Source organism: Balaenoptera borealis (assembly GCF_965194805.1).
Source record: "Balaenoptera borealis genome assembly, chromosome: 7".
Taxonomy (NCBI): Eukaryota; Metazoa; Chordata; class Mammalia; order Artiodactyla; family Balaenopteridae; genus Balaenoptera; species Balaenoptera borealis.
The window spans coordinates 92850789-92872777 of NC_138864.1; the positions used below are offsets into that span (position 1 = coordinate 92850789).

The 21989-nt window shown below is 40.9% G+C and overlaps 1 protein-coding gene across 10 annotated transcripts in view; it reads left to right on the forward strand.

Moving 5' to 3' along the window:
• Positions 1 to 21989, forward strand: part of ZNF277 (zinc finger protein 277) — a 165357-nt gene that overhangs the window by 105109 nt on the left and 38259 nt on the right. For 5 of the 10 annotated variants that reach the window (XR_014246918.1, XR_014246919.1, XR_014246920.1 and 2 more), the window contains exons 9-15: positions 1690 to 1757; positions 3925 to 4021; positions 5616 to 5658; positions 6671 to 6845; positions 7619 to 7899; positions 14914 to 15068; positions 18072 to 18177. Coding sequence is in view for 4 of the 10 variants with exons in the window: in XM_082400096.1 (XP_082256222.1) it covers positions 1690 to 1757; positions 3925 to 4021; positions 5616 to 5658; positions 6671 to 6845; positions 7619 to 7805 (570 nt within the window). In the remaining 6 variants the exon portion in view is untranslated. Of the gene's footprint in view, positions 1 to 1689; positions 1758 to 3924; positions 4022 to 5615; positions 5659 to 6670; positions 6846 to 7618; positions 8259 to 14913; positions 15069 to 18071; positions 18178 to 21989 lie in introns of those variants that run through there. The other 5 variants (XM_082400096.1, XM_082400094.1, XM_082400093.1 and 2 more) reach the window with 2 other exon arrangements.

The window sequence follows — 21989 nt, forward strand, 5'->3', positions numbered from 1 at the left end:
TCTCATTAAGTTGATGAATGATAGATTTTCTTTTTCTCTAAATCATAATGGCTCTTGTAGTTCTTTGTTTTTAGTTAAATGAATACCTTTTTAGAGAAAAAAAATGTTCCTGAGGTGAATTCTGGTAATGTTTTTCCAAAAGAAGGATATCAAACAAGGATATCTGTATTATATCAGGTGAGGTTGGACTTGACAGTTGCCGTAGTTTAGCTGCTTGAAAAAGTGCCCACTAGTATTTCTGCATCCTTCTTTAATGCACTGTTTGCTTTTGCATGGCACAGTGGGAAGATTGAGTGGAGAGAGAAGAAAGGACAAGAGAAAGAAAGAAAGGACTCAAGGGATAAAAGAGACATGGTTGGGCCCAAAGAAATCATTCCTTCTCATCACTACATAAAGTTTTGCTGAAACTATGACTAAATTTGCCAGACATAGCCCTAAAAGGGTGGAACTCCTTCATGAACTGTAAGAGATAAAAGGGATTTGAGTAGATATTTGAGTACCTACTATTACCTGGTACCATGTACCATGTGCTTTTTATACATTAACTATTTAACCACATTACAGAAACCTTTTGAGGTAGGATCTAAATTGACATCACATTTTTTAGATGTTTTCAGTTAAAATTCAATTCAAAAAAATACTTCTAGTACCCACTGTGTGCCCAGCCCTGGAAATGTAACAATGAACAAAGGCCATGTCCAAACAGACATTCTAGTAGAAAAGACAGAGAGCAAATAAGAAAACAAATAGATACACAAAATGATTTCAGGGTGTGATCAATGCTTTGAAGAAAAATAAAACATCCTAGAGGAATAAAAAGTAACTTGCAGGATGGGTGTTTTAGACAGAGTAGTCAGAAAAAGAGGTAGTAACGTTTAAGCAGAGACCAGGATGATGGAGCCATGTTAGGATATGTGAGGGAGCAGTGTTTCAGGCAGACGATGCGACAAGTACAGAAGTAGCTGGGTGGAAGTCAGCTTGCTGTGTTTGAGCAATAACAAAAGAGCAGTCTGGCTGGAGCCAGCTGAGCAAGAGAAAAAGTGGTGGGACATAGTGATGGAGAGGGGGCCAGGGCAGAACATGGAGGCCTTATAAGCCATGGTAAGGCCTCTGAATTTTGTTCTGAGTGTGTGAGAAGCCCTGGGAGGGGTCATACAAACAGGGAGGTGCCCTTTGGAAAGCTCACTGTGGCTGCTGTCTGGGAAATAGACCGCAGGGGACCTCAAATAGAAACAGAGTCTGGCTAGGAGGATGTTTCAGAGTCTCTGTCAAAAGATATTAGTGGTTTTTGTTAAAAGATCCCCAAGAGATTCTTATGTGGATCCAGGGTTGAGAAACACTGATTAACATTTAAGAGAAAAGAATTTCACTGAAAGGTTATCGCTGCTTCTTCAAAAAGAAAAACATATGAAAATATTATTAAACATTTTTGCATATTTTTTAAATGTTTGATTTAGGATATATCCCAAATCCTAACCATTTAGGATATATCCTAAATCCTAAAATTTGATTATCATTTCTTATCCCTGAAATAACAGCTTTAATATATTCTGCTTGTATTATTTTAAAACCATTTGTATTTGGGTTCTGTCTTGTTTTGTTTTTGAGTTCTGTGTCTACTTTCTCCTTTCCCCTCTTCCTCCTTCACCCCTCCTGTTTATCTCTAATCCCTCTGTTCTTCCTACAAAGGAACTTGGAAAATCCTGGGAAGAAGTTCAACTAGAAGATGATCGGGAGTTGCTAGATCATCAGGAAGAGTAAGACTTATTATTGATGCTACTTAATTACAGTGGTTTAAGAGAAGGAAAACAGTTCTTTAGTTTGATTTAAAATTACCATTCTGAAAAGACAGCGTAAAAAGAAAGAGAACCCTCTCTCTAAGCCATGCATCATTTCATGTAATATAGCAAAAACTTGAATTCAAAATAACTTTGACACCTCATACCAGTCAGAATGGCCATCATCAAAAAGTCTGCAAATAATAAATTCTGGAGAAGGTGTGAAGAAAAGGGAACCCTCCTACACTTTTGATGGGAACATAACTTGGTGCAGCCACTGTGGAGAACAGTATAGAGGTTCCTTAAAAAACTAAAAATAGAGTTAGCATATGATCCAACAATCACTCTCCTGGGCATATATCTGGAAAAGATGAAAACTCTAATTTGAAAAGATAAATGGGACTTCTTCCCTGGTGGTCCAGTGGTTAAGACTCCTGGTCGGGGAAGTTCCACGTGCCGTGAGGTGTGGCCAAAAACAAAACAGAAAAAGAAAGAAGATACATGCATCCCAATGTTCATAGCAGCACTATTTACAGTAGCCAAGACATGGAAGCAGCCTAAATGTCCATGGACAGTTGAATGGATAAACTGTTTGTGGTATACAAACAATGGAATATTACTCAGCCAAAAAAAAGAATGATATAATGCCATTTGCAGCAACATAGATGGACCTAGAGATTATCATACTAAGTAAAGTAAGTCAGACAGAGAAAGACAAATATCATATGATATCACATGTATGTGGAATCTAATAAAATGATACAAATGAACTTATTTACGAAACAGAAATAGACTCACAGACATAAAAAACAAATTTATGTTTACCAAAGGGGGAAGGGGGGGATAAATTAGGGGTTCAGCATTAACAGATACACAATCCTATATATAAAATAGGTAAACAACAAGGTCGTACTGTATAACACAGGGAATTATATTCAGTATCTTGTAATAACCTATAATGGAAAAGAATCTGATAAAGAATATATATGTATATAAATATATATATATAAAATAATATATATGTATATAAAAAGATTTTATACATATGTATATAAAAAATTGAATCACTTTGCTGTACACCTGAAACTAACACAGCATTTTAAATCAACTATACTTCAATAAAAAATAATAATCATAATACCAAAATAACTTTGACATAAGAATCACTAAAGCAACTGTTATTCCAACTAAATAGTGTTTTGCTACTAAAGCTATTCATTGAACACACAGGTAATATATAATTCAGAGAAAAATATATTCCAAAGTGCTTTGCTTATTAGTCCATTGGTCTCTAGACCTTAAAGTGATATGATCTTTGAACTCTCTCTCCATGCTAGCTTGCCATTGGAGTAGTGAATGTAACTAAATTGAGGTTAACCTTGTTCTGTGTTCATCCCGTTGATGACTAGCTTAAAACAGTCACAGCTTCTTTGTTTGAAATTATAAGCTTGAGAAGTATTCTTTTCAACCTAAAAGGATTCCCTGTTATTCATCCTCTTTTCATTCAAAGCTGTTCAGCCTTTTGTCTCTCCTGGGATCTTGGTTCTCCTGGTTTAGGAATGACAAGAAGTTGACAGTATCTCAAGAAATAAATGCAGGGAGGGGAGAAAATGGTAAGAAGGGCCCTGTATGCCTTTTGATTTCTCTATTTGCCATCACATTTAACACTTGCCCCATTTAAAATGATCAGTATTTCCCACATGATAGATGAAGGTTTGCCTTTTTAAAATAACGCCATTTGTCATGCAGAAACACACTCCCAGCACTGCACCTCACAGCATGCGCACTTAGTGATCATGGTTAATGAGAGAGAGCATACATTTTCTGATATATCTTCTCTGCAAATTAAAGCTGGTTGTCTCAGAAAGACATTGCACTGATCTCGTAGTGAAATAGCTGCTGGGAGAGGCAAATGTAAGAAAATGGAGCAGCACCTGTTTGCTACTTATATTACTTTCATGGTGCTACTTTGAATTTCAGAAACTGTATCAAAAAGTCATAATATGATATGACAGTCTTTACAGAAATGTCAGAGCTGAAAGAGAATGGCAGGGTTTCCTGGGGAGCAGAAAGTAATACCAAGTCACTGCAGGATGCCCTCTTCATGAAGAGAATCTCCATGTTTGCTGTTTTCTTTCTAACACAGTGACTGGTCTGATTGGGAAGGACACCCTCTCTCTGCTGTCTGCCTGTTTTGTGAAAAGCAAGCAGAAACAATTGAGAAATTATGTGTCCACATGGAGGTGAGACGCTTTTGTTCATTTGAATTTTGTTTCATTGTTCCAACAGGGAGAAACTGATGGTAACTGCAGCCTCATCATCTTATACCTTTAGTTTCTCAATTATTTTCCCCTTCCTAAAAGTGCTGTAAGCAAAACAGAAGAGATGGGGCAGGTCCATCGAGGAGAACTAGAACTCAGGGCAGTTAAGTACAACTGACTGGACCTGGGTGAACTGTGAGTTTGGGACTTCACAGACCACTGATGCCATCCCACCTCTGAGATGCTTACGGGATAGTTCTGGCTTAGACTGTGGGATCTGCAGCCACGATGAACAGTACCCAGGATATGGACAGGTTCTGAGTCTTTTTCCAGTGCTTCCCATGCTGGTGAACAAGGAGAGCAGGAAGAGAAGAAGTTGCCGTTTACAGAGCCCTTGGGGGAAATGGGGGTGGGGGAGCCATGGAGGTGGAGAGGGCACAGGGTGTGTGGTCTTGCAGCTCCTTCAGTTAAAAGGATTTGGAGAGAAGAAATCTGAGGACATTTCCAGTTTGCGCTTTCCTTTCTGGAGGCCATCTTTATGTTATATTGGGAGTAGAGAGTTGAGTGTAATAGAAAAATATTACTGTGTTATTCTGATGTGCCCTCCCTCCCCTCCCCCCACTCAACTCTGTCATAGTGGAGCAGACTCTCCTTTTTCACCCACGTTCATTCCATTCTCATTCATAAAAACAGGGACCTGAAAGGTGTTCAAAAGGCTATGGGCATTTACTCAAGTGAAAACAGTCATTTTGTCTGAAACAGGTTGCCACTAGTATGTGTGTATAGTTTCCAGTGTTTAAATGTAACTCATGATATCCTAGTATCTTTGAATTGAAAGGAGCCTTGGTCCCCCTATCCTGTGTAAGAATTCCCTTTGCAGTATCCTTGACTGGTGTCCTCAACCTCTGCTCGGTTACTTTCAGTGATAACATATCATGCAATTCTTAATTATCCTGACTGTGATGCTACACTGAATACCTTCACAGGGAGTTAGACGGTCTTTATTCTCTGTGAGCTTATAAGTTGAAGCATTTACCCAGATGGGCGATTGCAGGAGTGGAACAGAATAAAAATAAGTCTATGCATCATGAAAATCAAAAGACATGTAATTTGTGGGAAGATATGAGTGAAGAGAAACTTGCAGGTTTAAACATTTGACAGCATAAAACGAAGAGCAGAATTTTTTAAATTACCTATCTGCTTGTGGAGCAAAGGGCCTATATTCATAATTCTAGTCCAGACACGCAGTACAGTAGGGCCACATCTTACCTAGCGACTGAGGACACTTCTGTCAGACTGCAGAATGCATACAGAGTAAATTGTAAAGACTGTAGATACAAGCTGTGAACAACTAAAATGTTTTAACTGATTGACATGACTTGTTTGGACTGTGCTTTATAAAGCAGTTGGATGTGGGGGGAAGCAGTTAGATTTCGAAGACTTCAAAAGCAGATGATGAACCGAGACTGAGTTTCTACAGTGTTCAAACTCCTGTGAATAAGCTGTCTGTTTATAACTTCAGCCTGAAAGATTAAATAATTTATATGCTCACAGATATATTCATTCCTTTTTTTAGGATGCACATGAATTTGATCTCCTCAAAATAAAGTCAGAACTTGGTAAGTTTGATTCGGAAGTTGTTTTCCATGATGCTGCGTTTTTTTATACACCATCCCGTAAACGATGCCTGCGTTGTGCAGTTGTGATTGGAGAGTGCACAGCCAAAATGTGTCTCTCCACAGATGGTCTCAACAGAACTGCCTGAAGCAGTGTTTCACAACCATTTTGAACTATAATATTCACATATGGTTTTGATTTCATATAGTCTTTCTTCTTTTCTACATATATGATTGCTTCAAATAAAATACAAGTTAACGGTTAATATCTATCATAATGTGGTGGGGACTAGTGGAAAAAACGTGGATTTTGAAGTCACACTAGAGTTCATATTCCAGCTCTAGCACTTACTGGCTGTGTGACATTGGGCCTCGGGGTCAGCAGAATGTTACAGAGAGTGGATAGAGTGTGTAAAACACCTACTGCACTGCTTGGTAGTGTAGCTAGATTATTTATTATAGATGTACCCAATTGGATCACTATGATAGAAAGATTAGGGTCAGGAAGACATAAAGTACTGACTTGCTAATGTATCCAAGACCATAAAAAGCTCACTTCCCACACCTCAACTCACCGACTACTTTCCTAGACTCTTGGACGTGTTACTTTACCGCTCTTATAGGCATGTGTATATGTTATATATGTAATAGATTAATAGTCAAGAACATGGGCTGTGGAGCCAACAGCCTGGTGTCAAATCCTGGCTCTACACTTACTGGCTGTGCAATTTTGGACAGTTTCCTAATGTATAATGTGGATACGGTAACACCACCTATGTGATAGGGTATTGCAAGGATTAAACGTATTAATGCATGGAAAGTGATTAGAACAGTGCCTAGCACATAAGCCCTATATAAGTATTGGCTGTTATTATTTGGTATCTATTAATATGCTTTAAAACTGCACTGCCTCTTCAGGTTGGTTAATAAAGAGAAGTGGTTCTTTTAAAAATTATAAAAATGCAAAAATGGGTCTGACCAGTTGTCTGATGATTCTATGTACTGTCATTTTCAGGACTGAATTTCTATCAGCAAGTGAAACTAGTCAATTTCATTCGGAGGCAGATTCACCAATGTAGATGTTATGGCTGCCATGAGAAGTTCAAGTCCAAAGCAGACTTAAGGACTCACATGGAAGAAGCTAAACATACTTCACTGCTTCCTGAAAGACAGACATGGGATCAACCACAGTGAGTACTGCTCAACCAGACATATATTTCTTTGCTCCTTCTCCATTATTTCATCCCTTTATTTAATTCCTCTTTAGAATATCCCAGATTTATGAGAGGCAAAGTCAGCCCTGGATTGACCTGAGACCCTGTTCCTATAATTCTTCTCATACAGGTCGAAACCTTTAGATTTCAGAACTAACTACAAAGTGTGTCCAGAGAAGGAACCAGAGTAATAGACTTAAAATTCTTTAGATGTTTTAATTTTTGATAATTTATAATGAAGGAAATAGTGATGATTAGGTTGGGGGAGGGAAAAAAAAAAAAAACCTCACAAGCAGAAGCAGTTGTTTTTATCAGATATTTGAAGGAGTAGTGTATGAAAGAGTAACTGTATTTGAACTTTGTTAACCTTAGGGAAGAACCAGGACCTTTGAGTAGAAATGAGAGAGATGTCATTTTTAGCTTTATGGGAGGAGGTATTATTTAATAGCTAGAGTTGCCTGATAGTGGAGTAGGCTGCCTTTTAAGATAGTAAGTGTCTTGTTATGGTAGATATCAAGCAAAGGCTGAATTGCCAGCTAGCAAGGATACTAGTAAGACTGATGTCAGCCAGTAAAGGTCAAAGTAAAAGTAATTCAGAAGTTCTCTCCCTTACAGCCTTTGCAAAATGCAGTTGAAATTGTTGGCAAGGAAACCTAGCAAAATTATAGTGATGTGTACATTCAGCTGCCTAGAAATTTTCTGGATAATATATAGTTTTGGTTATTCAGTATATCTATGGTTGTTTTCAGGTATTATTTTCCAACCTATGAAAATGACACTCTGCTGTGTACCCTGTCTGACAGTGAAAGTGACCTGACAGCTCAGGAACAAAATGGAAATATCGCCATCATTAGTGAAGATACATCTAAACTGCATGCTTTGAAACAAAGCAGTATTTTGAACCAGTTGCGACTACATGAGTCCTTGAAAAACTAGAAGAAACTGCCACAGAAGCAATGTTTCATGTTTTCTCCTGTGAGACAGACGCAAAATACTTTAAATTTGAACATCAGCAAAGGATTAGTCTTTGGTAAAATAAACTTTTTTTTTTTTTTTTTTTTTTTAATTGGCTGTCTTGGGTCTTCGTTGCAGTGCACGGGCTTCTCATTGCGGTGGCTTCTCTTGTTATGGAGCATGGGCTCTAGGCTCGCAGGCATCGGTAGTTGTGGCTCGTGGGCTCTAGAGCGCAGGCTCAGTGGTTGTGGCACACAGTCCTAGTTGCTCTGCAGCATGTGGGATCTTCCCGGACCAGGGATTGAACCCGTGTCCCCTGCTTTGGCAGGCGGATTCTTAGCCACTGCACCACCAGGGAAGTCCAAAATAAACTTTTAAAAAACGAATTTTTTTCCCAAAAATAAAGTAGAAACTAAATAAAATGAAGACTTTTTGTATATGGGCTCTAAAGTTTTATTATGTAATCATTGTAAATGATCTCATTTCATTTGACTCATATTTATCTATAATAAGGAAGACGTGCAAATCACAAAGAAGTGAAATGTTCAAATTATTTATAAACCTAATTTCAACCGGTAGTTTCAGTCACTTCCCCACAGGCTTTCGTCATCCAGTAAGTCACAAAATTTGACAGACGTGTGCTTTCTGTACTACATTGGGTCAGCTGTGAATGTAGTGACCAAAAGAGGAGCCACAGAAGAGAGGAACAGTGGTCAAAGTCCTGGATGATGCACAAATTGGACACTATTTTGGAAAAATCAAGATCTGACTATATTATTATTATTGCTTTCCACCTGGAGTTACTAAACTCCCTAGAAATGGACATCAAGACAACTAACTTCACTTTCCCCTACAGTGTATATAAGGCTAACAGATGAGTACCATTTTTTAAAAAACAACCACAATATCATCATGACATCTAACAAAATTAACAATAACTTCTTAATATCATATGTTTTCAGTTTTCCTTAGTTGTCTCAAAAATGTCTTTTTACAACCTTACCGGTTACAGGACAAATATTGTATGCCTCCTGATAAGACGCAATGAGGAAGACAAAACATCACTTTTCAGTTTTCTTCCCCAAAATGTATAATGTGAATATACTGAAGAAACATCAGCTAAACCCAAGTGAGGGACAGTCTACAAATAATTGGCCTTTACTCTTCAAAAAATCAAGGTCATGAAAAACAAAGACTGAAGTAACTGTTCCAAATTAAAGAAGACTAGAGAGGTATCACATTGTGTAATCCTGGATTGGATCCTGGACCAAGAAAATATGGTTTTCTTCTGCTGTAAAAGATATTAGTGGGACAATTAGCAAAATTTGAGTAAGGTCTGTAGTAAATGTTAGGGTATTCATATTAATTTCCAGATTTCAGTAATTGTACTGTAGTATGTGTAAGAATGTTCTTGTCTTTAGAAAATACACACTGAAGTTGTTAAGGGTAAAGGAGCACTTTGTTGGCAATAAAAAACTAATATGGGGAATTCCCTGGCAGTCCAGTGGTTAGGATTCCGGGCTTCCACTGCAAGGGCCCTGGCTTTTTTTTTTTGGCTGCATTGGGTCTTTGTTGCTGTGCGTGGGCTTTCTCTAGTTGTGGCGAGCGGAGGGCTACTCTTCGTTGTGGTGTGCGGGCTGCTCATCGTGGTGTCTACTCTTGTTGCAGAGCACAGGCTCTAGGCACGCAGGCTTCAGTAGTTGTGGCACGTGGGCTCAGTAGTTGTGGCTCACGGGCTCTAGAGCGCAGGCTCAGTAGTTGTGGCGTATGGGCTGAGTTGCTCCGCGGCATGGGAGATCTTCCCGGAGCAGGGCTCAAACCCGTGTCCCCTGCGTTGGCAGGCAGATCCTTAACCACTGTGCCACCAGGGAAACCCAGGGGCCCGGCTTTGATCCCTGGTCGGGGAACTAAGATCCTGCATGCCATGCAGCGCAGCCCAAAGAAAAAAAAGAAAACACACACACACACCTAATACGGGTATGTATGTATAGAGAGAATGATAAAGTAGATGCAGTAAGATGTTAACATTTGGGGAAATCTAAGTGAAGGGTATGTGGGAATTCTTTGTACTATGGCAACTTTTCTATAAGTAAAAATAGATTAAAAAAACTTTTCAAGATGTCTTTTTACTTGGTTTGCTTAAATCAGGATTCTAGTGAGATACGTACTTTGCATTTGGTTGGTGTGGTCCTTAAGGGTCTTATGTATAACAGTTTATGCTCCCTTTCATTTTAACTGCCACTTACTTGTTAAAGAAATTGGGTCATCTTTCTCACTTTCTGAATTTGGATAGCGTATCCTCTTTGTGTCATTTAACATGTTCCTCTATCACCAATTTTTCCTGCAAACTGGTAGATCTAGAAGCTCCATTAAAAATTTGTGTTCAAAAAAATTTTTACAAAAATAATTCATAAGAGATATTGTGTGCTTTCTCTCACATCACATCAGGCACATGATATCTGATGTGCCACTTTTAGAGATGTCACAGTTGATCAGTGCGTTCAGGTGCTGTCAGTCTGGTGCATCATTATAAAGTTCCCCATCAAACCATTTTAGTGCCCACTGGTTTATGTTATCTAGAATTTTTTTTAGGGCTTGCAAAATGGTGATCTTCTAATTCTATCATTTCTTTACAAATGGGTACTTTACACAGCATGTGTGCTAGAGAGCACTGGAGTCTGAAGTTCTAGTTTTCAACTGTTAATGCAAGTCTATATAGGCAGTGCACCAAGACTAATCTTGAAGTCATGTGGTACGGCCTGTCCAGAATCTCAAGAGTAATCTCCCACCATGTGATCCAAAATTGACTGGATTTGTAAATTATATGAGCTGTGGCCAACGCTTTAGAATCCAAGCCTCGAGCTGTGCAAACACCTGTACAACGGTTTTCATTGAAAACCAGCAAACAATAAATGGGAGGCTTTATTTAATGAAAAAGCTATCGAAGTTAAAGACACAATTAAGTTGTTTTAAAACCAAAGATCAAGAAGGCAGTTAATCCTGTGCCTAGAAACTTGTGTCTCTAGGAATCAGATTTGTTCAGAAAATCAAGGAATGTCTGGGGTGTTTCTAGAATGTGCTTCAGTCTTAGAACAGGAGCAATGACAGGATGAGAACAAAATAAGTGAAGAGTAATTAAGCTTGAGAAGGAGAAAGCGTTTTTGGAGATAAAGTTGAGATTTTAGAGAACAGATCCAACAGATATTAAAGGAAAAATGAAATTGAAAGACAAGATAAAAGGGACGGGATACTGTACTTGGAGTTTCATTCATTTAAGAGGTTTTTTCTTAGGTGGGTAGATATTTGGGGGGATCATCTGGAACATAAGGACAGAAATAATAACTTAGTTCCAAAGAAATTGAACAAGAATATAAGCAAAGTCTCAGCAAACTGTACTGACTGTCCCAGAGGGAGCACGGATACAGGCCACTACTGGCAAAGTGCTCTCTTAGAGCCACGCAGAGACTCTTTGGGAAGAACCATTGGGGAACTGCGCCTTAAAGACTGGCACAGTGGTGCCAAGTGTACCTGAAAGTCTGGACTATTTGAGAGGGGAATAGCAGTCAAATGCAAGTAAACTATTCGGGGGGTATTGAATGAGTGTCCAGATGTTGCTGTGATTGTAGGTAAGGACGTAAGTGCTGCCTGTGCCCAGAGTGGGCACACCTGAGAAATTCTGAGCATTAAGACTGTAAAGGAGGGCAGCAAGAAAGATGAAGCATAATAGAAGAGAATGAGCAGGGCAGTGATAAATGGAATCCAACCCTGGATTGGCTGTCTGCCCAGTCCGAAAATACATGCTGATTATCTCACTCGGAAAAGTGAGAGTGCTCAAGATTTTTTTTTGGACAGTAGTTGCCTTTGACAGACCAGAACCTAGTGACTTATCTCTCAGAACAGAAGAGCCCGTTAGACAAAATCTAGACGAGAAAGGTAACATTATCTGGGCCAGAAAGGAGAGAAAGTTTAAGAAAAAGAAAGAAGGAGGGAAGCATCAGATCCTACAAATACTGTTAGGCCTATATGTGTTAGGGAAGGAAAGGGAACAACTTAAGAAATAAATTATACTGTGACAAACTCAGCTGTTCCTCCCAGAAAGGTGTAGAGGGAAATCGAGCCCTAGGACATATCCACTATTGCTGGAAAAGGCAGAGCCGAGAGGAACACTGCTGGAGGCTGGACCAATCAAAAGCAGGAGAAGGTGGTGTGCTGAGGAGGGCTCTCCAGAAGTATGTGTCCTCGCCAGTGCAATTAGTCTGGTAGTCCAGTTGCCCCCAGTATTTGTATATGTCTTCAATAATAATAATAATAAGTTTAGTTGGGTATATGGCTGCCTAGAATGAAGACGACATTTCTCAGCCTCTCTGGTAGTTCAGGGTACAGGCATACCTTGTTCTACTGGCACTTTGCTGTATTGCATTTTTCAGATGCTGTGTTTTTTACAAACAAGGCTCGTGGCAACCCTGCGTCAAGCAAGTTTATCCGTGCCGTTTCTCCGCCAGCATTTGCTCACTTCGTGTCTCTCACATTTTGGTAATTCTCACAGTATTTCAAACTTTTTCATTATTATTATATTTGTTATGGTGATCTGTGCTCATTGATCTTTGATGCCATGAGCACCCCAAACCAGCCCATCTCTCTCCCTCTCTTCAGGCCTCCCTATTCCCTAAAACACAGCACTACTGAACTTAGGCCAGTGAAGAGCCCTACAATGGCCTCTAAGTGTTCAAGTAAAAGGAAGAGTCACACATTTGTAACTTTAAATCAAAAGCTAGAAATGATTAAGCTTAATGAGGTAGGCATGTTGGAAGGTGAGAGAGACCAAAAGCTAGGCCTCTTATACCAAACAGTCAAGTTGTGACTGCAAAGGGATAGTTCTTCAAGGAAATTAAAAGTGCTACTCCAGTGAACACATGCATAATAAAGCAAAACAGCCTTATTGCTGATGTGGAGAAAGTTTTAATGGTCTGGATAGAAGATCAAATAAGCCACAACATTCCGTTAAGCGAAAGCCTGATCCACAGCAAGGCCCTAACTCTCTCCAGTTCTCTGAAGGCTGACAGAGGAGAGGAAGCTGCAGGAGAAAAGTTTGAAGCTAGCGGAAGTTGGTTCATGAAGTTTAAGGAAAGAAGCCATCTTCATAACATGAAAGTACAAGGTGAAGCAGCAAGTGGTAATAGAGAAGCTGCAGCAAGTTATCCAGGAGATCTAGCTAAGATAATTTATGAAGGTGGCTATACCAAACAAGAGATTTTCAATGTAGACAAAACAGCCTTCTATTGGAAGAAGATGCCATCTAGGACTTTCATAGAAGTTAATGCCTGGCTCCAAAGCTCCAAAGGACAGGCTGACTCTCCTGTTAGGGCTTAATGCAGCAGGTGACTTTAAGTTGAAGCCATTGCTCATTTATCATTCCCAAAATTGTAGGGCCCTTAAGAATTATGCTAAGTCTGGGCTTCCTTGGTGGCTCAGTGGTTAAGAATCTGCCTGCCAATGCAGGGGACACGGGTTCGAGCCCTGGTCCGGGAAGATCCCACATGCCACGGAACAACTAAGCCGGTGAGCCACAACTACTGAGCCCACGTGCCACAACTACTGAAGCCTGTGCACCTAGAGCCTGTGCTCCACAACAAGAGAAGCCACCTCGATGAGAATCCCGCGCACTGCAACGAAGAGTAGCCCCCACTCGCCGCAACTAGAGAAAGCCCACATACAGCAACAAAGACCCAATGCAGCCAAAAATAAATAAATTTATTTAAAAAAAAAAAAGAATTATGCGAAGTCTACTCTGCCTGAGCTCTGTAAATAGAACAACAAAGCCTGGATGACAGCACATCTGTTTACAACATGGTTTACTGAGTATTTTAAGCCCACTGTTTAGATCTGCTCAGAAAAAAAGATTCCTTTCAAAATATTACTGTTTGTTGACTGTGCACCTGTTCACCCAAGATCTCTGATGGAGATGTACAATCAGATTAATGTTGTTTTCATGCCTGCTAATACAACATCCATTCTGCAGCCCATGGATCAAAGAGTCATTTCAACTTTTAAGTCTTATTATTAAGAAATACACTTTCTAAGGCTATAGCAGCCATAGTTGGTGATTCTTCTAATGTATCTGGGCAAAGCCAATTGAAAACCTTCTGGAAAGGATTCAGCATTCTAGACACCACTAAGAGTATTTGTGATTTACGGGAAGAGGTCAAAATATCAGCATTAACAGGAGACTGAAAGAAGTTGATTCCAATCCTCAAGGATGACTTTGAGGAGTTCGGGACTTCAGTGGAGGAAGTAACTGCAGATGTGGTGGAAATAGCAAGACAACTAGAATTAGAAGTGGAGCTTGAAGATGTGACTGAATTGCCACAATCTTATATAAACCTTGAATGGATGCAGAGTTACTTCTTAAGGATGAGCAATGAAAGAGGTTTCTTGAGATGGAGTCTACTCCCGGTGAAGACGCTGTGAAGATTGTTGAAATGACAACAAAGGATTTAGATTACATAAACTTAGTTGATAACGCAGCAAGGTTGATAAAGGATTTAGAATATTACATAAACTTAGTTCATAAAGCAGCAGCAGGGTTTGAGAGGATTGACTCCAATTTTTTTTTAATAAATTTATTTGTTTGTTTATTTATTTATGGCTGCCTTGGGCCTTCGTTGCTGCACGCAGGCTTTCTCTAATTGCGGTGAGCAGGGACTACCCTTCGTTGTGGTGCGCGGGCTTCTCATTGTGGTGACTTCTTGTTGCGGAGCATGGGCTCTAGGCATGCAGGCTTCAGTAGTTGTGGCACACGGGCTCAGTAGTTGTGGCTTGGAGGCTGTAGAGCGCAGGCTCAGTAGTTGTGGTGCATGGGCTTAGTTGCTCCACAACATGTGGGATCTTCCCAGACCAGGGCTCGAACCCAGCTCCCCTGCCTTGGCAGGCGGATTCTTAACCACTGCGCCACCAGGGAAGCCCCTGACTCCAATTTTGAAAGAAGTTCTGTAGATAAAATGCTATCGAACAGCATGCATGCTACAGAGAAATCATTCATAAAAGGAAGAGTCAATCAATGCGTCAAACTTCATTGTTGTCTTATTTTAAGAAACTGCCACGGCTACCCCAGCCTTCAGCAGCCACCCTGACCAGGCAGCACCATCAACATCAAGGCAAGACCCTCCACCAGCAGAAAGATTACGGTTCACTGAAGGCTCAGATGATGGTTAGCATTTTTTAGCAATAAAGTGTTTTTTAATTAAGGTATGTACATTGTTTTTTTAGATATAACACTATTGCACACTTAATAGACTACAGTATAGTGTAAGCATAACTTTTATATGCACTGGGAAATCAAAAAATTTGTGTGACTTGCTTTGTTGAGATACTTGCTTTGTTGCAGTAGTCTGGAACCAAGCCTGCAGTATCTCCAAGGTATTCCTGGACTCGTGTGTCTTCCTTAAGAAACTGGACGCAAGCACCGTTTGCTTTACTTTCAGAATAAACTTCAACTTTCCCCCTGTTATTTTGGGTTTTCTGTCATTCATATCCGAAACTAATCCTAACACATCTAGAGATTCAAGCTGCAGAAATGTCAACAACAGCGTTAGTTCAGGAATCTGCTGAGGATGTTTTCCAGCTGAAACAAATGAGGAAATGAAGGAGAAACTCACCTTGCATGGCAGGCTTCACATGCCCGAGCAATTTCTCAACAAAAGGCAACAGCAGGAGCCACTGTGTCATTATTTAGAGCCCAGATTCCATGGATCAGGGAATGTTGGAGACAGAGGGCTCAAAGGGGAAATGGAAGTTAAGAGGTGTTTAAGAGTCAAGATGGGAGAGGGACCTCCATGATGGCACAATGGATAAGACTCTGTGCTCCCTATGCAGGGGTCCGGGTTCAATCCCTGGTCAGGGAACTAGATCCCACAACTAAGAGTTCACATGCTGCAACTAAGGAGCCCTGGAGCCGCAACTAAGACCCAGCATAACCCAAATAAATAAATATTTTTTTTTAAAAAAAGGTTCAAGATGGGAGAGAACTCAAAACAAACTAATGACCGGGCTTGCCATCACTGCTATTTCTAAACTTTGCAAGAGTGTAAAAATCTTTTGGGGAAGAAAATTCTCTTCTGCCCTCTTAGGTTCTCTGGCTGGGTCTGCAAAATAATCTGACAACAGACATATTAATATGAGAAAAGACATACAAATTTCTTTGATGTTAAAAGGTTTACATGATGTGGGGTCTTCCTAGAAAGAGAGAAAACTTACAAAGAAACAGCTAAACTTGGAGGCCTTTATAGCATTTGAACATAAGAGGTTACATTTAAAAAGAAGTGTCAAGACAAATGGAAAGGACTTTGAGCTTCTAGGAGCAGCAAATTGTAGGAAGGCAAATATATGGGAAATTAATGGTAGATAAGGCCTAGTTGGTAAGGTTTGTTTGTGTAGACTCTCGCGGGGCCATCCTGTCTCCTGTATCACTGGAAGTTGTTACTCCCTTCCCATGGACAGTTGGGGGGGGGTGGCAGTGGGGAGACACCTTCACAAGGGGAATTTGTGATCTTATTTTCCAGAAGATAGGGGACAGCAGAGAGCTCATCCTGGGCCTGCTTTTTCTCAATTGCCTTCAGCTCAAAATAATCCTTATGCCAGAGTGGCCTATATTGGGATGGTGTAGTCTGACCTCCTACAGTCTCATATGTCACCCTGAGAGAAATATGTGTTGATTCTTCCCATAGGAATGATAAAACATGTTGCCGACGTTAACTTCTTGAGGGAACTTCCTCCTAGTTGAGTTGGTTTACGGATCAAGGATTTCAGATGACTTACACAGATGGACTAGCTTCCTGGTGAAGCCCAAATCAGGATGTCACTGTCTGTTTTATGCAAAGTGCTAAGGTTCTGGGAGCACCACTTTGTCTTGATAATTACTTGAAAGTCTTGGTATTGGTTTTTTTTCCATTGTTTAATTTTGTTGGTGTTGAGTGCTTTGATGATACTCTTTAAAAAGTGAGGTGTAACAGAAATTTGGTGTTTAACTTCTGAGACTCTGAAAAAAGCCACACCAGTGGTTCTAGTGAGACCCTGTCTAGGCTGCTGAAAGAACCACAGTGCTCTTCAGATATGAAGAAGCCCTCTGGTTCAGAACGAGCAAAATCAGAAATTGGGAAGGATGAGTTTTAGACTTTAATGCCTTTTAACTTTAACCTCAAGCAGACAAGAGAATCTAATCTTAGAACTTTAATTTCTCCCTGGGAAATTCACAATGGTAGAGGGTTTTTTTTTGTTGTTTTTTGTTTTTTTTTTTTTAAAAACTGTGGATAAGGTTGCCTTTCTTTCTTTCTTTTTTTTTTTTTAATTAATTTGTTTATTTATTTATTTTTGGCTGTGTTGGGTCTTCGTTTCTGTACGAGGGCTTTCTCCAGTTGCGGCGAGCGGGGGCCACTCTTCATCGCCGTGCGCGGGCCTCTCACTATCGCGGCCTCTCTTGTTGCGGAGCACAGGCTCCAGACGCGCAGGCTCAGTAGTTGTGGCGCATGGGCTTAGCTGCTCCGCGGCATGTGGGATCTTCCCAGACCAGGGCTCGAACCCGTGTCCCCTGCATTGGCAGGCGGATTCTTAACCACTGCGCCACCAGGGAAGCCCAGGGGTTATTTTTAAATTGGGGACATCAGTATTTTACTGGAATGTTTTTTACTGAAGCATCTTTACAGTGTCATATAATCTCTTTGCAGAACCTCTGATAGACTGTTTTAAACAACATGGTTAGATGTAATTCAGAATGAAATGTGAACCGGGAGCTTTCAGCTGGAGTTCAGCGTGGCCTGTAATTACTTCAGTCAATAAATTGCCTTCCGAGGGCAATAGCTACCCTCTTCACCACCAGGCTCAGGAGAACACACGAAGGAAGAGTAGTTGGCGTTTGGGCGGGAGGGGTCTGGGGTGTGCTCATGATAAGGGCTGCACTGTCATCCTAGATTGTTGATCTCCTCCTGCAGGGGAGACAGGCACACTCTCAGTTGGCCTGGAGTTTAATGGTTAAGCCTAAGGAGCTAAGAGAACACAAACCTGGGGAATGTGGGAAAAGGGGAACTCCTTTCCCCTAGCATCTTGTTTCCATGAGAAAGGAATCCATTACAATAACATTCTGGGTTTCTTTCTGGCCTCTCTCATTCCTAAAAGGGAGGAATGGGAGAACAGGGGCTTGGCATGTGTGACTCAGCCCCTTCCTCCTTTTTCTCTTTGGGATCTGTCTCTGCATAGGGAACACATCCTGTTCTGCTCCTACTTTCTGCAAACTTCAGAGTGGCAGGCTCTGCCGGCGCAGTTGGAGGCCTTCAGTTGTCCAACACTCGCTACGACTGTGTGGGTAAGTCTGCCTGACTTTGGGGTTCAGTGTTAGAAAGCTCACTTGCCCACAGCTACAAGCCACGTTCTCCAATATCATCTTTATTAGCAATAATGGTGATATTTAATCTCCGTCTGCTTGACTCATGTTTCAGCTGGCCCTTCTATAAGGTACATGGTCTCTCAGGGTATGGTAGGTGTGGCCAGAATTACTTGGAGACCACCTCTCAGAGAGTTACCACTAAATACACTAAGTCCCAGCAATCAGGAGGCAAAATAGACTTAGTTCCATCCAGGACTAAGGCTGGGCGATAAAGCCAGAGAATTCTAGCATGTCATCAGTGAGCTAGCTGCACATATACTTTTTGAAAGACCATTAGAACTAGGGTCTTAGGTTGAGTTCCACCAGAAACAGACCTTAAGATAAGAATTTGAGGGCAGGTCATTCGTTTGAGAGGTAAACCCAGGAAATACCAGTTCAGGAAGTGAGGAAGTAAAACATAAAATGGAACACAAAACTGTGCATTAATGAAGTTACTACTATGGGAATGGGGCTTAGCTTACTGAGGACCTCTGGGAGACTGCATAGGACACTTCTTAGAGTTGTGCCACACCTACCAGCACCACCAAGGGGCAAAAGGCTGGAATATTTATCCACCAACTCCACTGGCCATGGGTTGAGGTCTGCTCTCAGGGGCATAAATTCCCTGGCACTTCACCCTGCCTTGCACATTGGTCTAGTGTCCTCAGGAGGCTGGAGAAGTCCCTCATACAAAGACTGAGAAAGTTGTAATGCAAAAGGGCCCTGATGGTAACTGCTACAACTGCAGATGCTGCATTACCACAAAAGTAAACGTTTTATGGAGACCTTAGCAGTCCTCACAACTTTTCCATGTATCATCTCACTTGACCTTCAAAACAATGTTGTGACATATCTAGTCAGGAACTTGGATCCTAATCAGGGGTAAAAAGAGGATGAGAACACTGAAGATCAGAGAGATGGGGCAAAGCACAACAAAGTAATAAATGACAAAATAATATATGGAAGCTTAAAATGAGACCAAGCCAAGTCCCGGACTTCTTCAGTGAATGGAGAAATAGCAATTCTTTTTGAGAGGATGGAGTCGAACTTGAATGAGAACAAGAGTAAATTCTTTAATGTAAGTGCTTTGCTGAATTCATATGCAAAATTAACATACCAGTCCAGTTCCATCAAGGGCATCAAATTGCAGCTATTGTTTGCTTAGGCTGCAAAAATAGTCACCCTATATCCTTGAAGTTTAATTCAACTATTTCTGTAAGTTTTAGATGATGGATAGCTAAAGGGTTAAACCAGAAGCTGCCATTGAACTCTTATGCCTTATAATTGATATTTTGAAAAGCTAAAGCACATTCAATTCCTGAGGATAGCAATTTGCAAGATTGAATGGCATTGCAGCATACTAATTCAAACTGGAAACATTCAGCTAAGTTAATATTAATCTCAGAGTATTCTAAGATTCAAGTGAAGATATGTCCTTTGGGCCTTGTAAAATTAGACTACAAAAAACAGATTTTTGAGGATATTCTCAGTCACTTGGATACACAGTGAGAAGTAAATAAAACTCTTGTAAAACCATAGATTCTGATTTTGGTGTTTTCATCATCTGGAAAACATTACAAGAACAAAAGAATATGCTGTGGTAAATTGTAAAAAGTAAAAAAAAAAAAATTTAAGGAGGAAGAGAAAGTGAAAGACAAACCAAAAAAATAAAAATTATTAATCTCTTACTCTCACAAAAGGCAGCCCACTTTAACACTTCCATCGTTGACTACAAAGGTGAAGTCCAAAACCTGGTATTTGAGATCCCGCAGAGTCGAGCCAAAACTACCTCCTCCAACACCCCATCCATCACGAAGTCCAGTCAATTCTATCTCCAAAATGCATCTCAATTTCTACCACCATCATCTCAGGACCGAACTACTGCAACAGTCTGCTAATTGGTCTCCCTCCTTCCTTGCTGGCTCCTGCAACCTGTCCTCAGAGCAGCTTTAAAAATCCTTCTCTGGTATAATGAACTTTCTTGATTACCTACCCAGCATCTTCCCCTTTCTTCCTTTGCTAATAGTTTCCAAATTATTTGGGGGAACCTATTCTACCCTTACTAAGTAGCAGCCATGCCACTGGGATTGACCCCAGCCCTAGCTTCAGGGGGTTCCTGATTGGAATAAGAACTTCACTGCAGAGTTATGCAGAGAGGTGCATAGCAAGGGCCCGCCCACAGTGACTGGTCCGGGCTGACCCAATCAGAGTGAAGGTGAGGAATTCTGTTACATTCCTCACCTGCTTAAAGAAGCTAGACCCTCCCTTTCCTGTTGAAAAAAAGACACCCGTACCCTGGTTGCTGCCAAAAATCATCTTGCCACCTTGAGAGAAACTAGCCCAAGGACTCTCCCAGAAGACCAAAGAAGAGAGTTCCTGAGAAATGAAGCCAGAGCCCTCACCTCAAGGTCCTCTGAACTTTTCGGTTACTCGGGTCAATAAATCCCCTTTATTGTTTAAACCCTTGACACGGGGTTTTCTTTCTCATACAGTGAAAGTTTCCCATCGAACATGGCGGCAAGTCTAAACTTCTTACAGGATCTGCAAGGCCTTCAGGAGTTTCATCTCCACCCTTGTTTCATGTCACTCTCCTGTGCCCGCTACTCTCCAGGCAACCAGACCTCCCTGTGTTCCTTGAACCGAGCATGCTTTTCCCACCTCTGTGTTTTCAGCACTTCTGTTCTCTCTGTACTCTTGCCCCAGCTCTTTAATGTCACCTTGTCGTCCAGGCCTCACTCTAACTCTCCCCACCTGATGGCCCAGTCCACTTTCTAACCCGCACTAACTCTTCTGTTGCCAGTGCAGTTTCAAATTCAGCAACCCCGTAAGACAAGCAGAGAGGGACGGTCAGGCTGTGAGTAAATAATAATCTTGGGTACCACAAGCAAATATTGCATTTGTTCTCCTTCCACTGTCACCTCTGGGAGGAAATTATACAATGGATTTGTGGGGACATCAAATTTTTCTGGGGTTAAGATGGAGAATTTTATTGCCAAGAATTCCAAGAGGCTGCTCCCCATGAGACAAAAGCCAAACTGCACTTTGCTGCCAGTTGTGTGGGTCTAGAAGGTCTCGGCTGAGAGCTGATAGGGGTGGGACACGAGGAGAAGGTGGAGGGAGAGACAGCAGCAAGGCACTGAAAGGTGAGGGAGGTTGCAGGGGTCAGAGAGAGCAGACCATTCAGCACCGGAGAAAGTTGAAGAGGACTTAGAAGATATTTTGATGAACGATGCCTGGTGCACAGTTGTCTCCTTAAAAACATTCCATGGGAAACAAAACAGACTAGAGGTTACCAGGCGTGAGGGAGGGGGCATGGGAGTTAACTGTTTGATGGTTACAGAGTTTCTGTTTGGTGTAATGAAAAAGTTCTAGAAATAGACAATGGTGATGGTGGCACAACATGTGAATGTAATTGATGCCACTTAAAATGTCAAAATCGTCAATTGTAATGTATATTTTACCACAGTTTTTAAAAATACCAAAAAAGAAGAGATTTTTTAAAAAACTAGCTAACTGTGTATAAGATGAACTGGAGTAGGTCAAACTTACCAAGAAGGAGGCTGGCACATTAATCTAGTCAGGAGGTGATGAGAACTTCAACTAGAGCAGTGAAAGTCAGTCAGGGGAAAAATTAGAAATAGAATGGTCAGGACCAAAAGCATCTGGTTTTGGACCTGCTGAGTTTGAGGCATGTGGTGGATATTGCCCAGCTCTCTCCATCAGGGCTGAGGTCTTCATTCCCTCAGCTGGCC